The sequence below is a fragment of the Acipenser ruthenus genome, chromosome 10 (assembly GCF_902713425.1).
Source record: "Acipenser ruthenus chromosome 10, fAciRut3.2 maternal haplotype, whole genome shotgun sequence".
Classification (NCBI taxonomy): Eukaryota; Metazoa; Chordata; class Actinopteri; order Acipenseriformes; family Acipenseridae; genus Acipenser; species Acipenser ruthenus.
Window position 1 is genome coordinate 6855380 of NC_081198.1, and position 14145 is coordinate 6869524.

Here is a 14145-nt window from a genome sequence, read left to right on the forward strand (position 1 = left end):
CAGCGAGCTGGTCCTGTTTCCTAAATCTGGTGAATGAGTAAATACATAATGTATAACACGGTTGCTTTTTAATTCTAAATACAAATTATTTTTCTTCTTTTTATTCTCAGTTGGATTATTATTATTATCATTATTATTATTATCATTATGTTTAATAATTAACATAATTCTTGTTGGCGAGTCAAATTTATTGCACATAAAAAAATATCTAGAACGAGTTTAAGTATTACTACAGCACTACTGTTCTTGTTGTAAATCGTACTTTCTAAACAGTAAACCAAAAAAATATATATTACACTACAATACAAAACAATAGCATTTGAATCAGTTATTCTACCATTCTTGAATGATGCAAATTGTCGTCACAAAACAAGTCGCACTTTTTGTACGTCAGAACAAAGCAGACACACATTCCGAAACAAGCAGGTGAAAAACTTCGGGATTTGCTGTTTCAGAGTAGGGTCGATTGATCTAGAGCGTTACACATATGATATGGTTTACTTTGTAAGACATCGTGAACATGTTGTTATGAAGTAGCCCGTAAACTAAATACCAGTTGCTGGTGTTGAATAATCTTGTCTTGGCTGCCCAAGCTGACTACGGTGGAGCCAGAATGGCATCAGCTTTGTAACCTTCCTACAATAAACTACCCTTGTCGATTACTAAGGAGTTGCTGGCCCTCGCTAAACTCTGGTTGTTTAGAATTACAGTTAACAGTTCTCTCTTTACGAAGCTGTGTAGTACACCAACAGCACAGTGCACTATCCCAATACATAACGTAAAAACTTAACTTCTTGTTAAAAAATGCGCAAATGTAACACTGATGAAAATACCAGTTTAAGTCTTTGTCTACTTGACTTTGCTTTCTACCTTTTAACTTGCAGTAGTTGTGATCATAGAAACATAACCACTCCTCAAAGTGATGCTTAATTAGACCATGACCTAAGTGTCAACAGGGTGGTTATAAAAAACACAAGACACAAACAATGTTTATATTTATTTATTCCAATGCACAAATTATGTTTGTTTTTTTCAGTTCCATCACAGAACTAAAAACCGTACTTAATACATTCTTTGAGTTGTTTTAAGAAAAAAAAAAAAAAAATCTAAACAAACAAAAGCACTTAGATATATCAGCATTGATCCAAAAGTTGTTTTTTTTTGTATTTGGTACACAATTCCAATTGAATAAAATCAAATCTGTTTTTATGGAAGACCATAAACCCTTGAAAAGAGGTAGCAATTTTAAAATTTAGATCAACAGTCGTTTAGTTTACATACATACAAAAAAAACCCAGAACATTAAATGGGAAGACAAACTTTGATGCTCAGGTAGTTCCTATTACTGTTTGTATCTTGCAATGTGTTCACGTGCAATAATCAACCTCTGGATCTGAGCAGTGCCTTCATAGATCTGAAAGAAATCATTCTGTTGATTCGGATGTGTCCAGTGAAACTTTCAACAAAAGTTAATATTGTTTTAGGTTAAAAAAAAAAAAAAAAAAAAAAAAGTACTGAACTACACAATTTACCAGATTCAAGATTTTGTTTTAACAAAATACAAATGCATTAACAAACAGCCAACCATAAACGTTATTTTTAATATCCCCATAAACACAAACCAAGTCATCTGCTTTAGTTAATGTATTGTGGTTTTCAATATTTAACCCAGTATTTAAATGGTAAATGTTTACACAAACACAACTTAAACTTTATATTGTGCTGTACAATAAAGTGCTAAAATGTGTTAGCAAAGTTTTAGGCAATGTGCCTGTCATTTAATACTATACCTAGTTATAAAAACAGGTTTCACAGTAGTAATGTATTAAACTAAGGTTACCTGGTAAATTTTGGCATCTCTCATCAGTTTCTCTACGGGGTATTCACTGTTAAACCCATTTCCTCCAAAGACCTGGACAGCATCGCTGGCAACTTGGTTTGCAATGTCACCAGCGAATGCCTTCGCAATGGAGGCATAGTATGTGTTCCTTCGCCCTTCATCCACTTCCCAGGCAGCCCTCTGATAAGCTATTCTGGCCAGCTCGACTTTCATAGCCATCTCTGCCAGTAAGAATGAGACTGCCTGGTGCTATTTCAGAGAGAATGACAAATATAAAGTTATTAAATCTTACAGTTCTCTTTAAATGATTATTCAGAGTATGAGAATGATCAATTAACACCATATCCAGCTTAAGCAAATGAACCACAGTTACAGTTGGGTTACAGAGGATGAGGCTAGTGGACAAATAACTTCTGTCAATATTGTATTGTGAGCTGTTCAAAGAATGTTATGTTTCTTTCGTGGGTGTCATCTTATATAATAACAATATCGAGGACAACACAAAAATACTCACTTCTGCAATGAATTTTCCAAATGTCTTCCTTTCCAAAGCATACTTTGTTGCTTCATCCAATGCTCTCTGTGCCAGTCCTGTTGCACCAGCTGCAACCTGTAATTGCGTTAGTCTGTTATGCATGAAACAATCATTTTAAAAAGACGGACGAACGGAAAGCATCACTTAAGTTAAGTACAGTGTACCTATATGAAATTCAAATAGTTTCAATTACATTATTACTGTACCTTTCTATTTGTACAAATATTTTGAAATTGCTGTACTCACCGGAGGTCTGGTTTTATCAAAAGCTCCCATGGCAATTTTAAAACCAGCTCCTTCTCCTATAAGTACGTTTTCCTTGGGTACTCTTACATCTTCAAATGTAATTCCTCTTGTGTCAGAGCAGCGTTGGCCCATATTCATTTCCTAACAGTACACAAAACAGGATCAGTTATCTATGCAGAATTTTTTTTTTTTTTTTTTTTTTTTTTTTTTTTTTTAAGACAAAAGACTGAATCAATGAAAAACAGATTCTCATCTGTTTTACATTCTCTAGTTACCTATCACGCATGCCTGCCTCACAGGTTTAAAAAGGTATAAACATTTCTCATTTACCTTTCAGCATTTACCTCATTAAATAAACTTTGTTTTGTTTTTGTGTGGTTACTTCTTATAAGTATGTAGTCTCTCTACCTTTCTTCCAACTTGGATTCCAGGGGTATCAGCATCCACAATGAAGCCGGTGAAAGCTTTGTTTGCTGGAGTTTTGGGATCCGAATCGGAACGAGCCAGGAGAAAATACCTGTATACATACAAAAGGAAAAACTTTGGTTTTCTTTCATTTGATTGTTTTGGTCCTGTTCTCTGTGTTGTTAAACATCAAGCTACATATTCAAAGAGGCACACGGATTACAGTCTGCCTCATACAGTACAAGCACTTGCATACAGGATTTACCAGTTAGCTTTGCCACCGTTTGTGATCCACATCTTCTGCCCATTAATGATATACTCGTCACCCTTTCTCTCTGCCCTGGTCTTAATCCCCGCCACATCTGAACCAGCTCCTGGCTCGGTCACACAGTATGCCTTGGAGTTAAAAAAAACAATGGAGTTCAAAACACACAGCCCATCAGTTTTCTTTTTTTTTTTTTACATGTGATCTACTTAATATTATTTATCCACACTATTAAAAGCTTTTGCATTTGACACACAATATACTACATATGTATTACTGTATTTATGTTCACATATGTTGGCATGAGTAGCAATTGTGGCGTATGTACATGAATGTGTTCAATACTAAGTTAAATAGTGTGTATCACAAACAATTGGGGATCCTAGCCCAAGCTAAATGGAACACCACATTATAACACTGTCTGCCATAATAATATAAGTTTCCAGAACACTTACACACATCAGAGGTTCCTCCGTCATTCTTCCCAAGTACTTATTTTGTTGCTGTTCACTGCCTGCAATGATGACTGGCATTTGCTTTTAAGAAAATAAAAAAAATCATAAATACTAGTACAACTTATGGATCATTTCTTTTATAGATGTTTCATTGGAAGAATGTAACTTACTCCCAAAGAATTTGCTTCAATAGCAGTTTGAACGCCAGTACACCCATATGCTATCTCCTCTGTTATGAGGCATGCATCAAAAATGCCCAGTCCAATGCCACCTACAGCAATGAGAAAAGAACATTTTAATTAAAAATCTTCAGCTCCCAGGGATAGGTTGTTTAATAAATCACAATACCAACTGAATTAGACAATAAATAATTACATATACTGTACCGCATTTTTCTGGAATGTGAGAATTCATCAGACCCAACTCCCAGGCTCTCTTGATAAGAGGTACAGGATACTAAAAGAAAAAAAAAAAAAAACAGTTATATCCCAGCCCTTCAAATCAAAATGATACTGTCACAGGATTGATAGCAAAGTGAATATTTAAAAGTCAGTTGTAGAGTAAGATATCAAAAAGGATTTAAAACACAAAGCAGCATGCATCTCTATTATTCTGTGTTAGAGCACAGGATATCTGAGAAACAACTCCACATGGAATAGCTGAATACAGCACTTACCTCTCCAGTTCTGTCATAATGGGGCGCAGCAGGGACTACCTCCTCTCGGGCAAATTTTCTAGCGGTAGCTTTAAATTCTTTCTGCTGTTCGGTGAGCTCTGCAAACATAATTGTTTTGGACATTAATTGCATTCTCATCATTAATAAAACCAAATGTATAAATCAGACAGATATATTGGTATGTATTCAAAATGCATAATTGTATCATTTAAAAATGTACTGAAAAATATGAAGAGAAGTACAACATCCACAATTGGAAAAGTTTTACTTACCAAAATTAAAACCACTTTGAGACACCTTAGCTGCACTTGGGGCTGCCTGAGCACTGGTATGCTGCAATCTCAATCCTGTCAGAGTGCTGGCTCTGAACAGCTGTAGCAAGAGGAGAACAAAGTATTCAGCGAGGTGTCAGATATTCCTATTATCCTAATGCTGGTTAAACTGAAAGACGAAAAGGCACTCCCATAAAACGTAGGATTATTTCTTTAGAACGCTTGTCTGGCAGTGTGAATCAAGAGAGTGTCATTGTATGAGTTGCAATGTAACAGTTCAGAGTACATGTTGATGTGATAAACTTTAGCTTCAGTTTTAAATATAAACTCCATTCCAATTTCCATTTCGCAGCTAAAAGTGGCAGCAGTGTGGAGTAGTGGTTAGGGCTCTGGACTCTGGACCAGAGGGTTGTGGGTTCAATCCCCAGTGGGGGACACTGTTGTTGTACCCTTGAGCAAGGTACTTTACCTAGATTGCTCCAGTAAAAACCCAACTGTATAAATGGGGAAATGTATGTAAAAATAATAATGTGATATCTTGTAACAATTGTAAGTCGCCCTGGATAAGGGCGTCTGCTAAGAAATAAATAATAATAATAATAAAAAAGGAAACCAAACCACTAAGGTAGGACAGATGAGTATATAAGAAAGTTACAACTTCGCCGTGGACAGGAATCAAACTTTCAAATCTTGCATTTAGGATTATAAACTTCACGCTGCAATAGTTACACAAATAACTGCTTTCATTAATAAATGCAATTTGAAGAAGCAGGTGTATTAGGGCTGCATTACACAGACACGACTGCACTGAACGAAAGCAACACTGTCAGAACAGAACCAAGGGTGGCCGCCTGACCTTGTACACAATGCGATAATTTAAATACATGTACAGTAGATTGTGGCCAACGCGTATCTAACCGAGGACAGAACCTGGCAACACCCGCGTGTGACTTTTATTTGAATCAGACAATTTAATCATTACAGTAAATTCTGCTACACTGTATGAAATTGTTTACAAATATATACGCACAGCACAAGAAAGCAAGGCATTACATACTTAGTTTAATACAGGGGGGAGTAAAAGAACAGAAACAACATTGCCTGACACAACTGTTTACTTTAGCTTTTACTATTGCAAACATAATATATTATAATTTACCTTCCTGAAATTCAACATCTCTGCAGAATTTCCTCTGGTCGTGTTGTGACAAAACCTTGATCGTCCTAACCCCTTGGCCTACTCGGGCACCACATTTAACCAATTACAGCAGTTCCTCATGTCACGTGTCTCAGACATCACAGGCTCGATGACTTTTCCCCTATTTTCCCTGTTGCTTAACGTTGATATTGTGAATAAGTGCTTGCAGCCATGTGGTTGTTTTGAAAGCATCTATCGAGTAAATATTGTCATTGGCGGTTTGGCTGTTTTTATCGTGCATGTTTTTTTTTTTCTTCTATTCCTTTCGATTATGAGGCCATCACGCAGAACAATTAGGTCCTCGGTTTTGGTATGTACTTTTGATCACGTGATGTCCCTTTTTTGAGCTGACTGATTATTATTATTATTATTATTATTATTATTATTATTATTATTATTATTATTATTATTATTATTTATTAGCCCTTATGCAGGGCGCGACATACAGTTGTTACAAAATATCACAATACAGAGTCTCACCTTACAAAATATCACATTACAGATAACAGCAGTTATAAAGTACAGTAAAAATCAAAGAGCAAAATAAAGAATATAATATTTAACCAGTAACTTGGAAAAGTGTTAATTGTGAAAAAGGTTCACTTTAGTTTTTTTTCTCCTGTAATTTGATTGAGACTGTGAGTCTGTTTCATTGATAATGTAAAAAAAAAAAAAAAAAAAAGGCAGCTCCTTATTTTATTTCAAACCGAACGCAAACAGCGAGTTCTTCAATTGATTTAATTAAATCGTAATTAAGAGGAAACTTATCATTTTTGCAACGAGTCAAATCCCGGGAAAATTATTTAACTGAACTCGCTTTTTTGTTCGGTTTGAATAAAAAATGAGGAGTTTTTTTTTTTTTTTTTTAAACATTATCAATGAAACAGAATCAAACGGGCTTTTCACACGCTTGTTCGCCCCGGCGATGCCCTGCGGCGAACTGGAAAATTCACATTACCAGTTTCAACCCAGGGCGAAACTGTCAACCCCGGGAGAACTCACCCCTGCAAGAGAAGGGTGGCAGGGGTGCCCAATCCTGGTCCTGGAGGGCCGGTGTCCCTCCTGGTTTTTGTTCCAACTGTACACTAAATTGCTTAATTAGACCAATTAAGCTTCTAATAAGTGCTTGATTGGTCAAATTAAGTAATTTAGGGGGCAGTTGGAACAAAAGCCAGGAGGACACCGGCCCTACAGGACCAGGATTGGGCACCCCTGGGTGAAAGGGTATCTCTGCAGCCTGGTTCCTCCAACCCTGCAGCTCCGTGCAGTCATGCGTGCGCAGGTTGTAATAAACGTCATTATTCGGTTTAATCAAATTAAGGCATAATATTTGTGGGGTTTTTTTTCTTCCAAATAAATACATTTCAAGATCTGCTGCTGGGAAACTCCTACATTGATTTAAGCAGTCCTGATCATTATTTTCTGAACCCAGTCACATAGAAATGTTCCTCTTATGCTTCTTTTTTCAGCTACTGAGATTCATTATTATTGGGGAAATGTCATACAGTGTGATGTGGATAACTATAATAATATGTAATAACTATAATAATATGTAATAACTATAATAATATGTAATAATTACCATTGCAATCGACTGCAGTCATCTGTATTTAAATAATAATCTTTATCAACACTGTTTCATTGAATGAACAAGACAGGGTCTCCCCTAATAATGAATAAATCAGTGAAAGATAAAAAAATATATATATATGTTTATGCAGTCAATGACATGCACACGTCAAAGTAAAGGGCATTATTTAAAATGATATTTCTCTGATTTAAACTAAATTGCAACTAAATATTTTACAGCCTAGAGTGCCATCTTAAATATAAGCGCTGTTTTGGAGGGCTAGTTTAAAAAACACAATTTCGTTACTTGTCTCCTTACTTCAAAATGTTGGTGGCGCGTTGCGAAAAAAAAAAAAAAAAGTTTATCTTAATAATTTATTTTGGAGATTCATACTCGAATTTCAGTACTATGACTTTCATTTTTTTTATTTAAAACTTATGGCCGATAGTTCATTTTATTTGCAGACCGACAGTCACTACATGTATTAACATGATTACAGTTTTGCATGTCCACTGACCGCTTGAAGCAGGCCCATGGTTAAGCTATATACTAATGTTCCCACACATCTCAAATAATACACTTTTATTTACAGCCTTGCATTTCTAATGATCTCATTATCAAGTACTACACCATCAGCCAACCTCCCACTCACACCTACAACATACAAGAATACTCTCCACACAGCTGCTATTTCTGGATTAAAACTGACACTTCAGCTTGCTGTGTAGTCCTGGAAACCACAGGCATCGCATTTTCTTTTTTCATCTTCCATTTTCTGACTAGAATAAAATCATGTTATTTTAACCTATAAAGTGTATATACAATGCATATCCACAATGTGCTTAATATGAGGTATATCTCACAGTCTAGTTATAAATGGAATATTCTGGCTACAAGCCCTTAACAGCAATGACCAGGCCCCCAGTGGCACTAAGTACAGTATCTGAATATTAGTAAATGGAAAGTGTTTACCCCTTTTGTCTCCTTGAAACCACTGACCAGGATAAATCAAAATTGAATCCATTCGCTCCAAATAATTGTAAATGTTATGCTACATATCTATTCATGTATTTTAAAATAAATGTGTTTATATCTATATAATATGTATCTAACTTAACTTTTAAATTTGAATTGTTATTGTTATTGTCTTAATGATACACTTTACACATTGGTGTTTCAACTGTAATATTTGTAAAAGAATTAGAAAAAAAATGACCAGGTACAGGGGAAACAATTAAAATAAAATGTGTAAATGCAATTGAATTTACTGCACCTGCAAAGGTAATGGCTATAGTTCTGCATTTATAGAAGAAGCTGTTGTGGCCTCATATTTGTTAGCTGTAAGTGACAATCTGTGTAATAAACAATAACATTAGCAGTCATGACCTTTTACCTACAAAGAGTGTCATATATACAAAGTGTATTTCTAGGACACAGATTCTGGAACTCTCTTTGGCAAGCTGCTTATCTATGTGAATATTAACATTACGTGAGGTGTAGACCCAACCAACCTTGGATATTTCCGTACTGATCCATTGCCTATGGTAGTTCTTTCTGAGAACACTGCAGTCCCTTATCTTGCATTGATGTCATGTTCTTAATGAATAGTGAAGTGGTTTTATACGGTATATATCAACATACCCTTGACAAGCTGTCCTGTCTAATGTCAAAATTTGTGTCATGTAATATGCACAAAGGCTTGAGTTGAGAATTCCACCTCAGATACTGCTGACAAACCTGAGTGACAAGGCTTACAACACTACAATTATACCCAAGAGCCAGAGGAGTCATGTCTGTAGTAACTTCAATCCAGATGCTTTACAACCTAAGTAGCTCCTAGGAGACCTCTCTGTAGCAAAATGCATCCACGTTTTAGTGGACGCTCTGAACCACCAACAAAAGGGTTTGGATATGATGCTCAACATTGCACAATAATCATTTTTTACAACAATATCAAAATCAAATTTGAAGTTAAGGTTAGAGATCGATATAATGACTGTTACCTATTTTCCAAATCAGCATGCCTTATTATTCCCTTGCTATGGTTTTATGGTTAGCATGACACAGAAATCACACGGTAACCTCCTTTGCTGTTGCAACCAATATTGTCCCTCAGGTAAGTGGCCTTGTATTGCACAGGCCTGCTGATAAAAGCAGGTTGATTGTAGCCAGGGGGCCTTGCCAAGTGCATTTCAACCCAGAAATAAAGCTCACTGACATCCAGCTGCAAGATCTGACCTAGGCATCATTTGTTATTTCCACCTGCTGGATTGAACAGCCTGAGGAATGTACCAACTACCAATATAAGCTAAACCTTTTTTAGAAGGAAAGCCTTGAGGTCTACATAAAAGGTAGAGCTAAATAATGCAGTTATTTACATCAATAAAACTCTAGATATTCTGCTTATGAGAAAACTGACCTTTCTGTAAAATTGTAACAAGTTACCTAAAAGCTATACATTTTTTTTTTGTTGTCATTTTTCACAGTGTCGTAATTGTTTTGTACTGCAAATTAAAGCAAACCCCTTTTCTTCACCCAAATGACATCCATTAAGCAAAGAGGGATATGTGCCATAAAAAGACAATGGCTTATGCTGCCTTAGGAAAGAAGCAAGCTTAACCTTTCTGTAGCTGGAAACAGAACCTCATTTTACTTACTGGCTGCATCATTAACCAAATGAGAATTGTATGCAAATAGGCTTACTTAATCATCAGTATTTCCCTTTCCCTTTTCTACTTGACATATTAGTTTGCAATGTCATTTCATGCCATGTTCTCTGTGGGATACAAATAGGAGTAAGGGCCTGAAAGGCAGTGAGATTGAGGCATACTTATTAAGTGAGACATGTTCACATGTAAGGGCTTCGCTATTCACTTATGAGAAGTGATGCTCAAATGCATTTTTTATGTGTGTCTCTGACTGAGAGGTATCATGTTGCCCACCAGGACCTCAGTAGCTTGCATGACATTGAGTTTGGGATCACATAATATGCTGCTGATCTTTGAAAAAAACACAATTTCTATTTAGTATGTTGTTTACCTCACAGTATCAGGGGGTTTAGGAAGTCTACCATTTGCAATATTGAATGTGATTGTGTTTATTCCGAAATGCTGTTGAGTCAGTAAAGTTACGGCTGAATATCTGATTCATTTTGAATGGTTACTTACCAACTCAATCTGGTTCCTCGTGCAGGAGACCCTAATTGAATCTCAGTTAAGCCATGAAGAGCTGACCGTGTGCCCATATGTTCACAAGTTTGTTCTACTTTTGTTACTTCTTCAATATAGCTACCACACACTTACTTGTGTCTTTTTTGCAAATATCTTTTGCAATTAATGACCCCTGTGTTCACATTAAAATGCTAGAGTTTTTATTAAGGTGTATAAGAAATAGATGACAAGCATATTTTACCTTGCATACAAGCTGGGTTTTACAAACTGCCAAGTTACAGTTTATGGTTTGTTAACACAAACCCAGGATTTGACATCATCTGAAGTATGAAATTATTTGACAAATATTGCATTTCTTTCAGCATATGGCATTAAATAACAAAAACAAATTGATATGTGTGTAGTGCTTGTAATCAATTGCACCAAATACAACAAATGTTAAAAAGAAGTTAAAAATCATAGCATGCCTACAGGTTTGAACAGGCAGTTGCTATCAATGGAAAAGTGTCTGTTCTAGACATGTTTAGTACCCAAGGTGTCCCTTGTAGACTCAATTACAGCATAATGGCACACAGCCATTGCTGGTGTACATCACATTGGGTTAATGCACTCCATCATTAGTAGAGGTAAGGAGTGTATTAAACAAAATCAATCAGGGTTTTATTCTCCTGCTATGATGTTTTGAGCCATCAATGATTATATAAACCTTGAAGCTTCTGAAATAGAGCATTGCTTTCAAGTTGCATAAATGACAGTGAGTCTAAAAGCTTGGTCCATATATCAATAACATGAAAACAAACAAAAAAAAAAGCCCTACAATGTATTAATTCTAATATACTGGTATCCTTTATAGAGGTGTATCTTTAAACAATAAACTGCAAGTCTAGTATTCATGTATTATGCAGTATTTTCAAAACTGGGAAACTGTGCCCATAGATATACTGATGCAATGTAGAACGTAGGCTGTAGACTTGAATTTTAAAAAGCAAGACTCTTCTGGCAAAGCTCAGGCAGGTCGCGCATTGGTTGATTCTTTTCTTTGTTATGCAGATTGCTTTAATTAGATAATTACAAGCTGTTGTTCAGTCAGGGATTGAACTCCTCACCTCCCAGTCTATACCTGAGCCCTGCAGTCGGGACCTGCAAGTATCACAAACCACGGAAAGGAAGCTTTATTTAACCTGTGGGGTACCTTTATGTTTGTGATAACACGTGATTCCTTTAAAACCCACGTGATATCTACATGGCACACGGAAAAGCATGGCCAGTAAAACGTACTGAATGATTCAAATAGCTATACACTTTTAAATAAATATTACATCTATTAACTCAGTGGATCCAATAAATAGGCATTTTAATGCTTGCAGTTATACCAACCTTAGATCTAGTCACAATTTTAACAGTGTTGCTTCTGGTTAATACAGTATTTGAATGGGAGACATTAAAGGACAGCAGACAGGTGCTGTAGGAAACATTACTGGTGTGGCTCAGTAAAGGCACCCTCCTTTACTGTATGGTCTTACTATGGTTCTCCATTAGAGGTAATGTTCTGGGCTATCATTTATAAATATAAATCCTTTTTTTCATTCCACATACTTCACACAACCAGAAGAGTGGCTGGTCAATAATGCGCCACATTCTTAGATCATCTAATGAATTATGTGTGAGACAACCTAATTGATTTCTGTTTACACTAAATGTATTCATGGTGTTGCATGCATAGGACAGTGTTCCAGGGCAATGATTAAAATATCTGTTCTCTAAGAAATACCATCTTGATTACTGCAGGGGTAAAGCGCTCAAATTATAGTGAGATAATCGCAAGAATAATTTATAAACTTTGAAATCAATGGCTGTTAAAATTTGGTCTGAGCTACTTTCTCCACTAGGGGACGCCAAATATTTGTTTACCAAAACTTGCCTACATGCCTTAAGTTTATGTTTCAATTTAAAATATATGCGCTTACCAAGCTTTAAAATACAGTCCCTCAAGGCAAATTTCACAAAAATGATAGTCAGTGATGTTGAGAATTCACAAATGCTTGAGTTGTATACATTGTGGATCTATTCCAGTACTATATCTGCAATTTCCTCAAAATTGTTTTTGTAAATAATACAATATGCTTTCACAGCGGTTTGTTATGCCTGTCAGAACTAACGAACAATGTATTTTTTTATTAAATCTGTTTTTCAGATTTTGCCAGTTGGAAAAGCTTTGGAAACTGTCTTTGTTTCATCAGTAATGCTCCATGATCTGCTTACAAAGTGCGTTCTCTAAGTCCTGCTGCCTCTTGTTCTTGAACTGAAAGGGATACGATATATATACGAGATATATATATATATATATATATATATATATATATATATATATATATATATATATATATATATATATATATATATGAATGCGAGTCTTCTGAAATATATGACAGTTTATTGTCCCAGTTTGATAGTTTTGTTCCTGCATAAAGTTTTTATTAAAATATTCAACACTGTAAAGAGGTAAGTATTAATCGTGACGTAAAACTAGGTCAAACAAGTGGACATAAAATATCTTCCGTACCTTTTCCTTTTATATTTGTGGTACCCAGACAACGAACAAAAAATACATTAAAAAAAAACGCTTACTAAATGTTACAGATATGACTTGGCTTGTTTATTCTTTTTAGATCCCTGTGCACAACAAGCGTTCAAGAGAAAACCCAAAGGAGACATTATTAAATAAACATGTAGAATGGCCAGACACACTCTTTTCTAAGAGTCTGCGCTTGCAACACAAAATATATTGAATTTGATTGCTGGCATCTGCAGTCTTTGAAGCTCTGTACTCCCAGTGATGAATAACCCTTATACAAGTTCACTATATTAAAAGCATAGCAAAGCGTAATAAAGCACAGTGAAAGCATGGTAAAGCATAGGAAAGCAATGTAAAGAACAGTGAGCTATGGTAAAGCATATTAATGAACATGGTAAACCAGGGTCGATTATGGTTAATACATGGTATTACCATAGAAAAAACAGGGTAAAAGTCCAAAAATACCATGGTAAACTAGATATAAGGAACTCCACAAAAGCGAAACATCAAAATAAAATAAAACCAACAGTAGATGGAAAGATTCCTCGTGGCATTATTTGATACATGGACACAATTGATAGCATCACATCTGTAGACATCAATTCCACAGGTGACAGGTGGTTAAGTCTGTTTGTTCCAGATAAGGAAACTAATTCTGTATGACAGACAGGGACCGAGGTTTGCATCTGTCCCCTGTCAGTGTGTCTGAACCCCAACTCACGACAAAGATAAGCATTCTTTTTCAGCTTCGAAATATTTCCGCCACAAACCTACAGTACTTTTTGAATGAATAAATAAATAAATAAATAAATAAATAAATAAATAAATAATACCGTACCGTATATTAAGCCTCCCTATAGTAACAGTGTAACCCATCAAGCTGGAATCTACATAAAGACATTACAGTATGTGTGTGTTGTGTGGCTTTAAAAAAAAAA

At 35.5% G+C, this 14145-nt stretch overlaps 1 protein-coding gene across 1 annotated transcript; it reads right to left on the minus strand.

Annotated features, from left to right (window-relative positions):
• Window positions 1-985: 985 nt before the first annotated feature.
• Window positions 986-5983, minus strand: LOC117404455 (medium-chain specific acyl-CoA dehydrogenase, mitochondrial-like). The gene is made up of 12 exons (XM_034007298.3): window positions 5854-5983; window positions 4695-4794; window positions 4423-4520; window positions 4133-4202; window positions 3917-4017; window positions 3747-3827; window positions 3292-3422; window positions 3030-3138; window positions 2622-2762; window positions 2355-2450; window positions 1841-2089; window positions 986-1414 (listed from the first exon to the last, which is right to left on the minus strand). The coding sequence occupies exons 1-12, from the start codon at window positions 5869-5871 to the stop codon at window positions 1343-1345; spliced, it is 1266 nt and encodes a 421-aa protein (XP_033863189.1). The 5' UTR covers window positions 5872-5983; the 3' UTR covers window positions 986-1342.
• Window positions 5984-14145: the final 8162 nt, after the last annotated feature.

Coding starts and splice junctions, on each gene's coding strand:
- LOC117404455 (XM_034007298.3), bottom strand. Junction 3,139..3,291: donor AACGGTGGCAAAGCTAACTG/GTAAATCCTGTA, acceptor GTATGTATACAG/GTATTTTCTCCTGGCTCGTT. Junction 1,415..1,840: donor GAGATGCCAAAATTTACCAG/GTAACCTTAGTT, acceptor GATTTCTTTCAG/ATCTATGAAGGCACTGCTCA.